This window comes from Sorex fumeus, unplaced genomic scaffold (genome assembly GCF_029834395.1).
Source record: "Sorex fumeus unplaced genomic scaffold, SorFum_2.1 ptg000122l, whole genome shotgun sequence".
Taxonomy (NCBI): Eukaryota; Metazoa; Chordata; class Mammalia; order Eulipotyphla; family Soricidae; genus Sorex; species Sorex fumeus.
The window spans coordinates 40281538-40298074 of NW_026606179.1; the positions used below are offsets into that span (position 1 = coordinate 40281538).

Below are 16537 nucleotides of genomic sequence, written 5' to 3' on the forward strand. Positions count from 1 at the left end.
GCATCTCTCTCGTCAGAGTGAACTTTTATGGAGTTTCTTATTTTCCTCTCTGTACAAAGTGAAGCGCCTAATCTTGTGTATTCTTGTGGCTGATGTCATGAGACTTTGAGATGACAAAATGTAAAACAAATAAAAGTCCTTGTCAATGTAGAAAGTTAACTTCGCTGAAAAGCTAATAAAGAAATTAAGAACATCGGCGTGGTGATGTCTTGGGACGACAGGAAACTCTGCACGAAACTGTGTCTCTCTCATGGCTCTTGGGCACCAGGGGGCTTGAGCCGTCGGTTTCTGTTTCCAACTATCACGTCATCTTTTTTTTTTTTTGCTTTTTGGGTCACACCCGCGATGCTCAGGGGTTACTCCTGGCTCATGCACTCAGAAATCACTCCTGGCGGTGCTCGGGGGACCATATGGGATGCTGAGAATCGAACCTGTATCACGTCATCTTGCCCATCCTTATCTAGTTCTCCAAGGTAGTTATTACCTTATTGTCACAGCCGAGGAGATGGATTTATCTGGGAGCTGGACTTCTGAAGAGAGATGACTCAAAAAGCTGGAGTTCATATAGGCCCTCCAAGTTTGATCCCTGTCATCCTATGCCCCCCCAACCACTGAGTGGGGGTGACCCCCAGTATGGCCAAAAAGTAAGGAAACAAAAGTCCTTATCTGTAACCTCTGTGCTCTTTGGCTTGTGGCTTTTGTTTGTTTGGGCCACACCTGGCTGTGGTCAGTGCTTATTCCTGGCTCCGAGCTTAGGGATCACTCCTGGTCATGCTCAGGGCACCACCTGGGGGGCTGGGGATGGAATCCAGGTGGGCAGCGTGCAAGGCAAAAATCAATCACCTTCTCACCTCCGCTGTACCACCATCTCTCCAGGTTTCTTCCATGGCTAACCGCCTGTTCCCCGTGCTGAAACAATCATCTTAGAGATCTATTCCTCAACTGTGCATTTAAAACCCTGACCTATCACAAAAAGTTCCTGCTGTGTGTCAGCTAATAAAAATTCAAGGGCTATGCAGATGAGAAACAGGTACATTAGCAAGTCGGAGCAAAGGTGGGGCTCGGGGGCAGGGACGACTTTCCCATTTCTGAGAACTCTCCCTTCCCCGGGCTCGTCCGCTCTGAGCAAGCAAAACACGATGATGCGGCTAAAACGAATTCTAGAACAAGGCCGGCACTGAGCTCCCAGCGGGAGGGGGCCGGCTTCAGGGCCCGCCGCTTCTCGTGCACAAGCGGAGTGACGTCCTTCGACCACGGAGAGTCGGACCCGGCCCACTGCGGCTCGGGGACGTGGTCCTGCAGCGGACAGCACGTTAGTAAGGGACCGCCCCAAGCCAGGGTGTCCGGGGGAGGAGTGACGCGAGCAGGTGCGAGTCCCCACCCTCCGGCTGACACGGGCCCCACGTGGTGCGGCCCGGGGGCGTGGCCGTAGAAGCCCCGCCCCGGGGCGTGGCCGGGAGCCGGAAGCGGCCTCGGAGCATGGCGACCCAGGCCAAGCGCCGGCGGGTGAGTGGCGGGCCGCGGGCACCGCGCGCGCCCCCCGCGCTCGCTCCCGCGCGCCCCCTCCCGCCCCCGGAGCCCTGCCCTGGCGCCGGCGAGCCCTCGCGGCCGTGTCCGGGGGTCGGGCCTGCGGGCGGCGGGGACCCGGACCCGGACCCGGTGGCCGGCTTCCTGCGCTGGTGCCGGCACGTGGGGCTGGAGCTGAGCCCCAAGGTGAGCCGCGGGCGGGCGCGGGGCGGGCGGGCGGCCGACGGCCCGGCGCTCACCGCCCACCCTTCCCGCGCAGGTGGCGGTGAGCCGGCAGGGCACGGTGGCCGGCTACGGCATGGTGGCTCGGGAGAGCGTGCAGCCCGGGGAGCTGCTGTTCGCGGTGCCGCGGGCCGCGCTGCTGTCGCAGCACACCTGCTCCATCAGCGGCCTGCTGGAGCGAGGTGCGGCGCGGGGCGCGGCGGGGCGGGGCGCGGCGGGGCGGGGCGCGGCGGGGCGCGGCGGGGCGGCCCCGAGGCCTCACCGCCGCGTCCCCTGCAGAGCGAGGCGCGCTGCAGAGCCCGTCGGGCTGGGTGCCGCTGCTGTTAGCGCTGCTCCACGAGCTGCAGGCCCCGGCTTCCACCTGGAGCCCTTACTTCGCGCTCTGGCCCGAGCTGGGCCGGCTGGAGCACCCCATGTTCTGGTGAGACGCCCTAGGAGGGACAGGGGGGAGCGCCCTCCCGTAGCCGGCTGCGGCCGAGGTGGAACTGAGCTGCCAGCCAGGGGACCCGCGCGGGGGTGTCGCCGCAGGCCGGAGGAGCAGCGCCGGCGGTTGCTGCAGGGCACGGGAGTCCCCGAGGCGGTGGAGAAGGATCTGGCCAACATCCGCAGCGAGTTCTGTTCCATCGTGCTGCCCTTCATGGAGGCCCACCCTGATCTTTTCAGCCCTGGGGTTCGCTCTCTGGAGCTCTACCGCCAGCTTGTGGCGCTAGTGATGGCCTACAGGTCAGTGAAGGAGCCCATTGGGGACCCGAGGGACGGCGCCCCACCCTCGCCTCACCGAGCACTGGGCTCCCGCCAAATTCTGACAGCTTTCAGGAACCACTGGAGGAAGAGGATGAAGAAAAGGAGCCCAATGCCCCTTTGATGGTGCCTGCTGCGGACATCCTAAATCACGTAGCCAACCACAATGCCAACTTAGAATACTCTCCAGTGAGTGGATCCTTTCCAGTTTTTAATTTTTATGTGAACTGACTGGGCATGAGACCCAACCAGTGGGGCAAAATGATCTCAAGTAAGGTGGGGCAGGGAAAGCGAGTGGGAGGCAGCAAAACTATAGGGTTTTGTCAAACATGTAAGTGAAGTCCTCTGCACAGTGGGCGGTAATTCTCAGTCAGAGGTCTGAGGGCTCTCTGTTCCTTTAGCCACGTGTCAAATTGTCAAACCTATACAGGATTGAAAATGACAAAATGGGGGCCAGAGAGAACTTGACAGACTGGGCAGCATGGGTGTGAACCCTGGCAGTGTGATCCCCAGAGAACTGCCCTCATGACCCCTGTGCTTGTAACCAGGCATGGCCCCAAAGCAAAGCAAATTCTGAAGTGGATGCTACTTTATCTCATTTACATTTCCTACTTTGTTCTTAACTGCTCAGTTTTTAAAATTTGCCCTCCCCCCCAAAAAAAAAAACCACTTGGTTGCTCAGGGTACTATCTCACTGGCTTCCAAACTGCAACTTTTTAAGTGCTGGTCACGGCTGAACAGAAATTCATCTAATAAAACATGGGGGCTGGGTCCAGAGAGATAGTACAGCAGGTAAGGCAGTTATATGAGGCCGACTCGGGTTCCATCCCCAGTACCACCTTTGGTGGCTTGAATATGACTGGGTTTGATTCCCCCGCCCCCCAAACCAACCAAAACCAGATCTGAGGCCGCACTTTGTAAGCCTTTACATTCTGCATTATGGACTCTAACAGGAACGATAGCCAGCATGCTGACTAGTATGTATCAGCCCAACTAAAATGTACTTGTTGGAGGGTCTTCCTAATAGGGAAGTACTTTGTGGTCTGGGGCTGGCCTGCGAAGAACCTGGCCCCAGTTTTTCCCTTCCATCCCAGAATTGTCTTCGGATGGTGGCTACTCAGCCCATTCCTGAAGGCCACGAGATATTCAACACTTATGGTCAAATGGCTAACTGGCAACTGATTCATATGTACGGTTTTGTTGAACCATACCCTGACAACACTGATGATACAGCTGACATTCAGATGGTGACGGTTCGTGAAGCAGCTTTACGGGGTGAGTGTCTTGTCTATCCTTGCCCCACATTTCTCTGATCCTTATAAACTAAGGAAAAATGAGTTCTTGGGCAAGATGGAATTTTTACATTATTTTTCACTTAGGAATAAACACTGAATCCGAAAGACTACTACTCTATGAACGCTGGGATTTCTTATGCAAACTGGAAATGGTAGGGGAAGAAGGAGCCTTTGTGATTGGGCGTAAAGAGGTGCTGACTGAAGAGGAACTGATCACTACGCTAAAGGTAAAGACTGAGAACTTCACTTAACATGGTAATACCTGGTGCTGCAATGTGTTAATCACATTCATGTGTGAGGCACCAGTGACATGGGTTGATACAGGCCTGCAACAACATGGTGCTGCAGAAAATAGACTAAAAAGGTAGATGAGAGAGGATGGGTGAGATGTGAGAGGAACCGTGCTACTCCAAATCAATTCCAAAAAAAAAACCCCAAAAAAACAAAGAAAAAAAAACAACACTTAAGTAGTCCTTCCTAATGAAAGGTCCCTATGGTTGCATCTAGGTACTTTGCATGCCTGCTGAAGAGTTCAGAGAGTTTAAGGACCAGGATGAATGGGGTGATGACCAAAGGGAAGAGGATAGCCTACTGATCACAAATATCCCCAAGCTCAAAGCATCATGGAAACGACTTCTTCGGGACAGTGTTTTGTTGACCCTGAAAACCTATGCCACAGACTTAAAATCTGACCAAGATTTACTCAGAAATGAGGTCTACTCTAAACTTGGCTGGAGGGAACAGCAAGCCTTACAGGTTTGCTACGGTCAGAAGATGATCTTACACCAGCTGTTAGAAATGACAAGTTAGCAGGCTCTCCGTTGGCCAAAGGAACCGTCCACAGGAAAAAATTTATTTAAGCTGTCAGTCACTGATACTTGAAAAAAGAGGAAAATATGGACCTTTTGTTTTGATTTCCTTATTAAATACCAAGAAACAGTGACAAGTGTGGTAGGATTACTTTGAGGTAAGGTTGCTGTATGTAATGATGGGGAACAGTAGACACGGGAATCACTGCTGATTATTTCTAAGACCAATCCCACAGCTCTACTTTCTTAGTTTCAACAAAATCCAGCAGAATGTGACAGTAAATAGATCTCAGAACCTAGATCTGCTTAGTATTACTAGTATTATCTGGGGGCATCCTTTATCACTTACAGAAGTGTTTCCTTTTAGAGAGGATTTCATAAGTTATGACAAACCTGTAGTTAAAACCCTGAGATATCAATGACATCTAAAATGCACTTGTTTTAACTTACACTATTTAATTTATGGTCCTCTCTAGTTATTAAACTTGACAGACATTAAACAAATTTTAAATATGTATTCCTAAGGAAAAAAAGTTTTCACATAAAGAATTGAAAGAAAATGGGCATTTTATATTTGTTTGGCCAGAGAACCCTTCTCAGAACATTTTCCGTTAAAAAGGAGCAGGGAAAGGGCTGGATGTACAGTGGTTAAGGCACTTGCCTTGCACACAGTGGACCCAGGGTTCAATCCCCAGCGCCACATTTGGTCCCCTGAACACCACTGGGTGTGCCCCCCAAACAAAAATGAATCAAGCATTAAATCTTGCCATATAAAAACATGTCACAATCATGCCAGATTAGTAGTGCACTGCAAAAGGGACTGTCCACTTGTTTTCTCACCACCAGCACTGGCTGCTGCTACTGAGAAAGCCATAGTGGCCTCACATGCATGTCATGACTTTAATATCTCACTATAGTATGCATACAACATATAAGGAGGGGTCTAAAAGCCCAGGAACTAGGAAGGCTACGAAATACAACACATGGACCAATACAGTTACAAAACACTCAGAATTCTTACCAAAAAATTGTATTGATCCTTCTGATTTGTGTTAGATTTAGCCGGTATGGCTCTTCACTGGGATGATGGGGGAGGGCAACTGATAAGATTTGGTTTTTTGTACAACAGTTCCCAAGTCTCAGGAGAGGTAAGGGAGATATAGGCTCTCTTAAAACAGTTGACTGTATTTCAGAGGGCTCGAGGTTTACTTTGCTGAGAAACTGATGTCAGCATTAGAGTTGGGAAAAAGGCAAAACAGAGACATGGGATCTCAATTGTGAGTTTGTCCCATGTTCATTCCTTGGCATAGCAAATCCTAGCACATTCACATTAGAAAAACAAGTTAGTAAATTGGCTGGCGGGGGGGGGGGGGGGGGGGGGACTGGACAGAACAGGGGTGCACGCTATTCTTTGGGATACCAGGAATGTTAGAAAACAGGGAGCAATGTTCCAGACCATGGCATCAGAAGCCCCTTTAAATTATAAGCTGGGTAGGTGCCAGTTATCTGCTTGCCTTGAACACACTTTTGCACAAACCCAAGAAGTTCAGACAAAGGTTTTCTCTTTCATATATTTACACAAGTTCAAAATGATATTCACAGCATCTTCTAAATTTTGGCCGAGTCAAAAAATGCATTTAAACTTTGGGACATGTCCACATAGACAGGAAGCTGATCCCAACAATAGTTGGGGCAGATACCCGAGAACCAAAGGGCTGGGAAAGTCAGGAGAAGCTGAAAGGTTCTTCAGCCAGTTTATGAACTTGGTATGGTGGGACCTCCAGGCTGACACGTTTACTGAGACGCAGTTCCATCTAACTGGCACCTGTCCCTTCCATTACTTGCTGAGCCTGCTTCTGTCCCATGCAGCACTGTGCCACCGACTGGAATAACCTGAAGAATGGAGACAGTGATAAGTTTGAGAACACAACATTTAGGCAATATTATGCACATCTCACAAGTTTTGGTGCATTTTGGGGTATGAAACAAGGACCAGATTAAACTTAACAGCCTCTACCTTTTGAGCCATACGCCTGGGTCCTAATGTAATTATTAATCACAAATCCAGATACTACCAAATGGTTATCATCCTTAGCGGCAGAAAAGAAAAAACAAAACTCACTTTTCAATTTCCGGGGCACAGTGGACAAACTCATGGTTCCAGAATTTAAAGGCTGGATTTTTGATCAGCTCAATGAATGTAATAAGAAGACCCCAAGGATGTGGCCTATTTACAATCAACCGTTCCAAGAGAACCCTGGAGAAGGGGAGAGAAATTAATGCATAGAGCATAGAAATTCATGATTAAACTATGTGCAAATACTGATTTAAAACCACCTCTTCCCTGGGCTGGAGAGACAGTAGTGAGTAGTGCTTGCCTTACACATGGCCAACCCAGAGACTGATCCCTTATACCACATATGGTCCCTGAGTACTGCCAAGAGTCCCTGAGCATCACTGGGTGCAGTCAACAAAAAGCCCCACCTCTTCCCACTAATGAGCCTTGAAGTAGTTTCAGACTGTCAGACACAAACTAACCACTTAATGTCACTGTCCTCCCATTGGTGGTGGTTCATAGATTTGTTCATCGATTTGTTCCAACAGGACCAGTAGTCTCCATTTTGAGACTTGCTGTTACTGTGTTTGGATATTCAACAAAAACATTCACCTTTGACCTCATTAAAAAAAACGAGGTTTGGGGATGTGGCCATGCCACAATCATCTATGCACAGGGGACCTGACCTGTGCCAGTGTTATCTTGCACAGCTGACCTGAACTCAGGACCAGCAGCCCATATGGTCCCTCAATACTGCGAGCACTGACCTGGAGTACAGTGCCAGAACTACTGAGCACCACCAGGTATGACCTAAAAACCAAACCCCCACACCCAAGTCTGATCCAATTTTTATTTTTACTTTGCTGGGGGCCACAGCAGGCAGTGCTTGGAGCTTACTCCTGGCAAGCTCAGGCAACAATATGGGGTGCTAGGGATCGAACCTGGGTCTACTGCATGCAAGGCATACCCACTGCACTATCACTCCAGCCCACTGATCCAATTTTAAAGTGTTTCTGTCTCACTGAAATCTACCCATTTCTCCAGCCCTGTATATACTTAAGTACTATCCTAGGGGGTATGGTACCGCCAGCAGGTCAATCTGTACCTGTGAGGCGAGCGCATCAGCAGCCTGATGGCACCTTCAGACTTACAGATACCCCAAAATTGCTGCTATGCCTTTGGCCAGACCCCAAAAACTTGGGGCAAAGTTTACCAAGAAAGTAAACGGCCAAAAGTTAGGTATGTGGGAAACACACCCACAAACCACCTCTTCAGTTATATAATTGGAGGCATGGCCTCTCTGGTTCCTGATTGAATTGCTTAAAGGCCATGATCCCAGAGACTCAGAAACAAATCTCCGAACCCCAGCGGCTTTTGGCAGAAATGCGTCCAGTCCCTGCAGCAGGCTACCGGTGCTGGGCCAACCCAGGTGGGAATAGGTTTCGTGCCTTGGCCTGTTCCCCCTGGCTGCCCGGTGGCCACCATTCTCCAGAGAACACTGTACAATCAGGTTTGGGCCCGCAGTGATGAGACATTTTGGGCCTCATGGGATGCAGGTGGAGCTGGTCCTGTCCTCCCAACCCCAATGAGACCCCAAGTCATCGCCCATGAACGGCCTTTCTGGCTCCTGATCAAGCTGCTTAACGGCCATGATCCCAGAGACTCAGGAGCAAATCTCGGAACCTAGTAAGTTTTGGCAGAAATCCCTCCAGATTTAAGTGTTAAAATTTCAGAATTTCAAAATCACACGGCCGCTACTGCAGCCATGCGATATCACATATTATTCATAACCAGCAATAGAAAACAAATTGTCTACTGTTGCCTTTTCAGCAGAACTGAGTGTTGTGGTAAAATCTCAAATAATAATGGTGGGTCTGGTTGTCAAAATATTGAATATGATCAAAGGAGAGAGAGAGAGAAATCATCTGCCCCACAGGTAGGGGGAGGGTGTGGGATGGGGGTAGACTGGGGTTGTTGGGGGTGGAGAATGGACACTGGTGAAAGTACAGGTGTTTCATTGTATGACGGAGACTTAGACCCAAAAGCTTTGTAACTGTTCTCACAGTGATTCAATAAGTAAAATTTAAAAAATGAAAAAAATAGGGGCTGGAGCGATAGCACAGCGGGTAGGGCGTTTGCCTTGCACGCAGCCAACATGGCCGACACAGGTTAGATTCCCAGCACCCCATATGGTCCCCTGAGCACCGCCAGGAGCAATTCCTGAGTGCATGAACCAGGAGTAACCCCTGAGCATCGCCAGGTGTGACCCAAAAAGCAAAAAATAAAATTGAAAAATATAATATAAAGTACTATCTTATCACTAAGCTTTTAATCCAAAGAAGCTCATTTAATAGGCTTAAATGATCTGGACATTGTTCTTTTAATTTCACCAACAATTATGATGATTTGTAAATTTCTACTTATGATTTTTGTTGATATCTATTAAAATAAAGAGTGCAGGAACTATATCCATTTTAAATTATATCCATATCTAATATGTATACAATGTTTAGTGTAAACTGCCTAGAAAATAGTCAAAATTTGTAACAAAAAACTGTTCTGAGGCTGGATAGATAGTACAGTGGGTAAGGCGCTTGCTTTGCATATCTAACTGGGGTTAGATCCCTGGCAGCCCATGTGGTCTCCCTGAGCAATGCTAGGAGTGATTCCTGAACATTGCAGAGCATGGCCCAAACACTCCATCCCTAAAAGTAGAAGAAAAAAAGGTTCACTTGGGCTTGCTCTCAGGTGCATCCATTTTCTCCCTTAAACATGTATCTTTACTTGTTTGGCTCTATGTTTCTACGTCCTTTCTTTTTCTTTCAAGTTCGTGTCCTCTCTTGAACATGCATTTAATCCTTTCCTTCTCCCCCCGCCATCTTTCTAAGTTTCATTCCGTAAAAACCATCTTGCCATCTTGGTTTGCTAAAAAGTTTTTAAGGTTCCATGTAGAAGCATCTAAAAAAGAAATTTCTCTCTTACCTTGTGATCTGTTCTTGGATAGCTTCAGTGTTGGCCTCTGCAAAAAGGTACAGCATGGTGCAGCTAAAATAGTGTGTGTGGCTATTTGGGTACCGCAGCTGATTTGCAATTGCATTCAAGAAGAGATACCGACCTAGAAATTAAAAATACTAAGCTTAGCAAATCTTTCTCTAGAAGGCCAACACATCACATAATTAGTTAGGGTTACGATTTCTTATATAGGTTCCCAAATTCTTGCTTTAAACCAGTAGTTCATTTTTTTTCTTTCTTTTTTTGGGTCACACCTGTCGATGCACAGGGGTACCCCTGGCTCTGCACTCAGGAATTACTCCTGGTGATGCTCAGAACATACGGGATACTGGGAATTAAACCTGGGTCAGCCGTGTGCAAGACAAATGCCCTACCTGCTGTGCTATTGCTCCAGCCCCAGCTCATCTTCATTTCTAAAGTAAATGCAGTACTTTTCACATAAAAAACTATACCTGGCTGTATTCAGGTATTCCTCGCTCTGCACCCAGATCACTTGGGATTATATGGGAGATCAAACCAGGGTCAGTTGTGTGTAAGGCAAGTGCCCTCCCCACTGCACTATCTTTCACATTAAAATTTTCATTCAATAAAAAATGTGAGGGAGGGAGGGGAATGGGGTGGGCGCAGAGATAGTACAGCAAGTATGGTGCTTTGTCTTGCATGGAAGCCAACCTGGATTTGATCGCTTATAGTCCCCACCAGAAGTGATCTTTTGCACACCACAGGGTGTGACCCAAAAACACAAAAAAGGGTGGGTGGGTGGGTAGTTTCAGTCAACCTGGATTTGATCGCTGATATCCCATATTGTCCCCACCAGAAGTGATCCCTTGTGCACCACAGGGTGTGACCCAAAAACACAAAAAAGGGTGGGTGGGTAGGAGAGTGCTAGCTTTACAGTGTGAGATTCTGGTTTATCTGGGGGCTGAGGGTAGGGAAAACAACTGTATGCAACAGTTAATAACCGTTCTACAATACTGCTACTTAGGAGACTGCTGGACTATAGGGTACACTTGTGGCAAAATGACTGAGAAGAGGTAAATATGACTGTTATCACTGAACTTATTTTGATAGCCCTTCAAGCTTCCTGGTGATTATCCTCAAAGGTTCCTATATACCTTTTTTGAGAAGTGTTAGTTTAAAATAGGGATCTGAGGACCAGAGAGAGAGTACAGAAGGGTTAAGGTCTTGTGTGGTTAGCTTTTTGATACCTGACACAAAAAGTTACCCCCAACACCACCACCGGGAAGTATACCTGAACACTAGCAATGTAGTTCAAAGCAGCCCACCAAACAAAAAAAACCTCTACACTAATACAATAAACATTTTCTAATTGGATTTGGCTAACTGCCTCTGCATGTTATAACACATGCTATACAGCCATTACAGCCCCTCGTAGACTTCATTAAATTACCCTCACTCTTTTTGGTACTGGATTGAACATAACAGTATTTAACTTTCTTTCGTGATTTCAATCTGTCTCAAAATTTGTTCTACAAATAGGCATGCAGTACAGTGTAGGTATGCATAAATGCTCAAAATTAGCCTCAAAGTAGGTATCCTTTAAAATATGTTGCATGCGGCTGACCCAGGCTCAATCCGACATTACATATGGTCCCCTGAACATGGCCCGGAGTTAATTCCTGATTACAGAACCAGGAGTAACCCCTGAGCATCACTGGTTGTGACCCAAGAAGCAGCCCCCCCCCCCCCCCAGTATGTTACTTCAAGTACTTGGCTAGTAATTACCATTAGGGGGCTGGGTGGGGGAAGAATGTTCAACTAGGTGAGATGAGACCTATAGAAGCAGGTAAAAAAATATTTTGCAGAATAGGTCATGATATAAATACTGCATTAACAGGTTATAATTTTCCATTATACTTTGTATGGGCTGGAGCGATAGCATAGAGGGTAAGGCGTTTGCCTTGCACGCGGCCGACCTGGGTTTGATTCCTCCACCCCTCTCGGAGAGCCTGGCAAGCTACCAGAGTATTCCACCCTCACGACAAAGCCTGGCAAGCTACCCATGACGTATTCGATATGCCAAAAACCGTAACAACAAGTCTTACAACGGAGATGTTACTGGTGCCCGCTCAAGCAAATGGATGAACAACGGGAGGACAGTGCTACAGTGCTACTGGGAGAGGAAGGCTAACAACATGTAATATGAGTGAACTTTTACAAAGACCAGTAAAAGGAATGTTTATTTTTATACTAAAAATTAATCTCAAGTAAATGTCACCAAAGACATTCAATTTCTAAAAATATTTTTTTCCTGGCAAATGCCTATGTTTGTGTATACTGGACAGGTAATATTCAATGAAGATAAATAACCACTTAGATCCATAAGTATAGACAAAACACCACTGTGCCGTACTAGTTTTAAGACTAGCCTGACAAAAGGTACAAAATACTCGGGGCTCTAGAGAACTGGTTGGTTTCACTCACCTTCAGTGTCCAAATCTACTGCCAGATTCTGGAAGATGTCCATGTGAGCAGAGTGGGTGATGGTGCTCATTGAAGGTGTGCTGCCCTTGTTATGAATGTGTGCAATGGCCTGAGTCCCTACATAGAGCACCAGTGCATTGATGAGCTGGAGGTTGTAGCGATTGCCAGGCTCATTGGATACCTAAATGAGCAAAACAGAAAGTTCCTAACTCACCCCCACAAAGGATTATGCCGCCCTGAATGCTAATAAAACCCTTTTTAATGCCTTCATAGAGAAGCTGCCTACACTCAGCATTTAAATTGTAAAATCAGGGCCAGAGCTATAGTACAGTGGGTAGGGTGCTTGCATTGCATACCGCCCACTGAATTTGATCCCTGACACCCCACAGAGCCAGCAGTAACCCCAAAGCACCACTGGGTGTGGCCCCAAAAGCAAAAAACCAAAACTTTTTAAAAAATAAAATTGCTTATATTTAGCAAATACACCTGAAGCCATCTTCAGTAGAAAATAATGTCCTTCTGGAAGCCAATCTTCTAATAGTTACCAACACAAAAGAAAAATACCACACACACAAAAAAATTATGAAAAAATTTATGTTCTATATTTATAAAAACGGGAGAGAGGAAGCCAGAGCGACAGTACAGCAGATAGGGCATGCTGACCCAAGTTTGATCCCCGGCATCTGTATGGTGCCTTGAGCACCTCCAAGTGATCCCTGTGTGCAAGCCAGGAGGAGTAACCCCTGAGCACCATTGGGTGTGGCCCCAAACACAAGAAATAAAAAAGAAAAAAAAATCGTAGCTCCTTAATATGGAATGAGAAATACAAGTGCCAATAAGACAGCTCAGTAAGTAGAATATAGTTCAGGTTTGAGCACAAGATCATTTGTTCTCTCATACCTCCAAACACTCAGCAGGAAGCGGCCCTGATTATCTCCAGAAGTGTCCCACAAAAATAAGAGTAGAAACAATGTAATATCAAATTATTCTAAAGGGAAAATTAATTTGGAATTTGTCTATTTAGAAAAATTCTCAAGGACTGGGGCTGATGAGATAGTGCAGCATCCCATATAGTACCCCAAACAGAGTGCAGAGCCAAGAGTGACCCCTGAGCATTGACAGGTATGACCCCAAAACAAAAGTAACAACTACCCCAAGAAAAATCTATAAAACTGACAAAAGAATGACATTCAGAGATCTATTACCACACCCTCAAACAATCCATTCCTTGACTGCCTGTTCCTTGTGGAATGGTACAATATAAGCTCAATTAATATCCTGTTAGTTATTATATTATAATGCAATAATAAAATCTTTTCCATCAGGACAGAAAGACTAATTTCCCAAACTGACCAGGGCTGCAGATAAACAGTGGTTTCTATGAAAGATAAAGGCCTTAGATTTAACCAAGCAATAAACCTGTAGGTTGCTGCGCAGATCAGACAGAAAAGTCACCGGCGATCGAGTTTTAAGATAGGAATCCAAATCCTTTTTGAATTGAGGTGGCATCACTCCAGTAAAATTGGTGAGAATCCGGGGTGCAATGTTAATTTCACTCAACATATCCACCTACCATACAAAAATACAAGATTCACAACCAAAAACATAGGACTTCTCAGCTAGCTGTATCTATGCAACAGAAAGGGAGGACTGCTCTACTACAAATAAAAGTCCTTAAAAGAACAGAGCTTAAGGCTAGAATGATAGTACCATGGATAAGGTGCTTGCCATGAGTAACAGGTTTTGATTCTGCCACACCATATATCCCCAAGGCTCCAACAAAGGGTGATCTCTAAGCACACAGCAAATAAGCCCTGAGCACAGATGGGCGTGGCCACAAAACTTTTTTTTTGGTTTATTTTTAGGTCAGCCACATGCAAGGTAAGCGCTCCACTTGCTGTACTAAAATACACAAAATATATACCAAATAAAATTTACAAAACGTCGTCTTTCAATGGTTGAATAAATAGTAGTATTCCTACATTAAAAAAAAGTATCATGTTAAGCCCCTACCGTCTTCTCTAATTTGATTATTTAGAATACAAGTATACAAAAGTATATAAAAAGGACAAGTATACAAAAAACCTCAAAAGGAAAGAAAAAAGAAGTAACACCTTTTCCCTTGAACTCCTTACAACTTTACCTTCAAATTAGGAGTGAATGGGTCTGGGAGCCTCATGTTTCTTGGGAAGGCACTCAAGATGAGATTTCTTAGCTGGATACAGTTAGGTGGGATCACATCACAGAATCCATAATGGTAATCACAAAGGAACTCAGGGAAATCATGCAAAAGAACCAGTAGCACTCTTAAAGTGCCCTATTTTTAAAAAAGATAAACAGGATGTTGATACACTAAGAAAATGGGAGTAAACCTTTACTGTTCATGAATGTAACTCAAATAAGTGTACATCAGTAACAAAATTACATGATTTGGTCATCATACCATTTCTATCTAGAAATCCCACACCAAGCATCAGGGGTTTACAGTCTTAAATGCACATGTCAGAAGAAGCTAAGATACTGACGTAACCCTTGATCTTTAGAAGCTAGAAAAATAAACAGCTACTGCAAACAAAAGAATATAGAATAGAAACCAGTAAGTTTAAAAGTACTGACGGAATCAAAATCAAAACTTAAGGTTGGTTCTTTGAAAAGTAATGAAACTGAATTAAGTACAGCTAAAACTGATGGGAGAAGCATAAATTACAATAGTAATGAATAGCATCGTCATTATAGAGTATGCTGGCAAGAAAAAGTTTGAGAATAGTAAAGATTTTTATGCTAAATGTGAAAATTGAGATAAATGGCACAAATCATTTGATTTCTAAGAACCCAAACAAACTCTGGGTGGGTTTTTAAACAGAACAACAAAAAAAAAAAAAGATCAAAATATGTTAAAAACTCCCCCCAACAAAAACTCCTGACACGAGATGTTTCTACTGGAAAATGCTTGTTTACGAAAGGGAACACCAGCCTCATAAATTAAAAGAAAAAGAACATTTCATGACTCTTTTATTAAGACTAAATAATCTTATCAGACATGAAAACTAAGAAGGCAAATGCAAATATCTTATTAGAAATGGAAATCAGTTATGTATAATGAACCAAATGATCCAAAAAAGCAAATGCAATTGTAAATGCTTGAAGATTAATGGAATTACAACATAACCAGAAAAAAGTACATGCTGAATGCAAAAGAAGGTATTTAATAAAATTCAATAGCCACTTCATGAATTTAATTATCTGCCAAATTATGAATAGAGGAATTCTCTTAATTACAATCATAACCCCAAAGAAAAAAATTTTACAAGATTAAATATGAAAAAAAATCAAGATGTTAAAAAAATTGTATGCTGAATACAAGAGCAATCACCAAACAACCTAAATAAATGCATATGTTTGATGAGGCTAGAGACCTAAAATAAATGGAGATATATTTTCATGCACTGAAAAGTTCTTTAATATCTGCTTCAAATTGATTTGGAGATTCGGAGCAATCTCAATCTTATCCCATAGCAAGGTTTCAGAGGTGAAGCTGACTACGTAAGTTTTAATGGAACAGCAAATGATAAAGAACAACCAAAATAATATTGAGAGGGCTGGGGAGTACAGAGCGTAGAGCACTTGCCTTGCCAAAGTTCAATCCCCAGCTCCCCATACGGTCCTCAGAGCATCACTTGGAGTGATCTGAGTGCCAAGCTAGGAGTAAGCTCTGAGAACCACCAGGAATAGCCCAAAAGAAGGAGAAATTGAAAAGGAATTACTTTACCTATATACTCTATAGTTTTATAGTTAAATCTTAACAATCAGACAACGTAGTACTGACATTAGAATAGAATAGAAGGGTAACTCAAGGATCTGAAGTGCATGCTCTCCATTCAGGAGGCCTGGGTATGATGTCTGGCACCACATCATCACCCAAGCAAAGCAAGGAGTGAACCCTGAGCACAACCAGACTGCTGTTTCTTGCATCTTTACTGGGTTAATTGGTAAAAGGATGGGGGAGGAAATGAACCTTATCATATAAAAAAATTAATCTGAGCACTGGAGAAAAGACTCAAGGGGTTGGAGAGTGCAAACTTAGAAGGTAAGAACCTTATGTTGAATCCCCAGCCATCACATGCATCTGCCCCCTCCTCACTCCCGCCCCCGGCAATGCCATGCTCAAACACTGTTTGGTGTGGCCCAAAACCACAAGAAATTACTCGGTTTAAATTAAAGGTAAAGGCCCTCCGTTGATCGTCGATTTGCTCGAGCGGGCCCAGTAACATCTCCATTGGAGACTTTGTTGTTACTATGTCTGGCATATCGAATACTCTCGGTAGCTTGCCGGGCTCAACTAAGTGTGTGTGAGTTTGAGACTCTTTAACAAATGTAAAAGCCGTAATTGGCCAGAGAGATAGCAAAACGGTTATGGCCTACAGCCAACC

At 45.1% G+C, this 16537-nt stretch overlaps 2 protein-coding genes across 8 annotated transcripts in view; one reads left to right on the forward strand and one right to left on the reverse strand.

Annotated features, from left to right (window-relative positions):
- The first annotated feature begins 1479 nt into the window (after window positions 1–1479).
- SETD6 (SET domain containing 6, protein lysine methyltransferase) lies at window positions 1480–4718 on the forward strand. The gene is made up of 8 exons (XM_056136117.1): window positions 1480–1713; window positions 1787–1931; window positions 2029–2170; window positions 2278–2472; window positions 2559–2679; window positions 3585–3765; window positions 3870–4012; window positions 4293–4718. The coding sequence occupies exons 1-8, from the start codon at window positions 1480–1482 to the stop codon at window positions 4593–4595; spliced, it is 1464 nt and encodes a 487-aa protein (XP_055992092.1). The 3' UTR covers window positions 4596–4718.
- Window positions 4719–6139: 1421 nt separating this feature from the next.
- CNOT1 (CCR4-NOT transcription complex subunit 1) overlaps window positions 6140–16537 on the reverse strand; it is a 104985-nt gene continuing 94587 nt past the window's right edge. For all 7 annotated transcript variants that reach the window (XM_056135689.1, XM_056135690.1, XM_056135688.1 and 4 more), the window contains 6 exons: window positions 14251–14424; window positions 13527–13676; window positions 12108–12288; window positions 9633–9765; window positions 6717–6851; window positions 6140–6487 (listed from right to left, as the gene is read on the reverse strand). In XM_056135689.1, coding sequence (XP_055991664.1) covers window positions 6409–6487; window positions 6717–6851; window positions 9633–9765; window positions 12108–12288; window positions 13527–13676; window positions 14251–14424 — 852 coding nt within the window. In that variant the 3' untranslated portion in view covers window positions 6140–6408. The remainder of the gene's footprint in view (window positions 6488–6716; window positions 6852–9632; window positions 9766–12107; window positions 12289–13526; window positions 13677–14250; window positions 14425–16537) is intronic.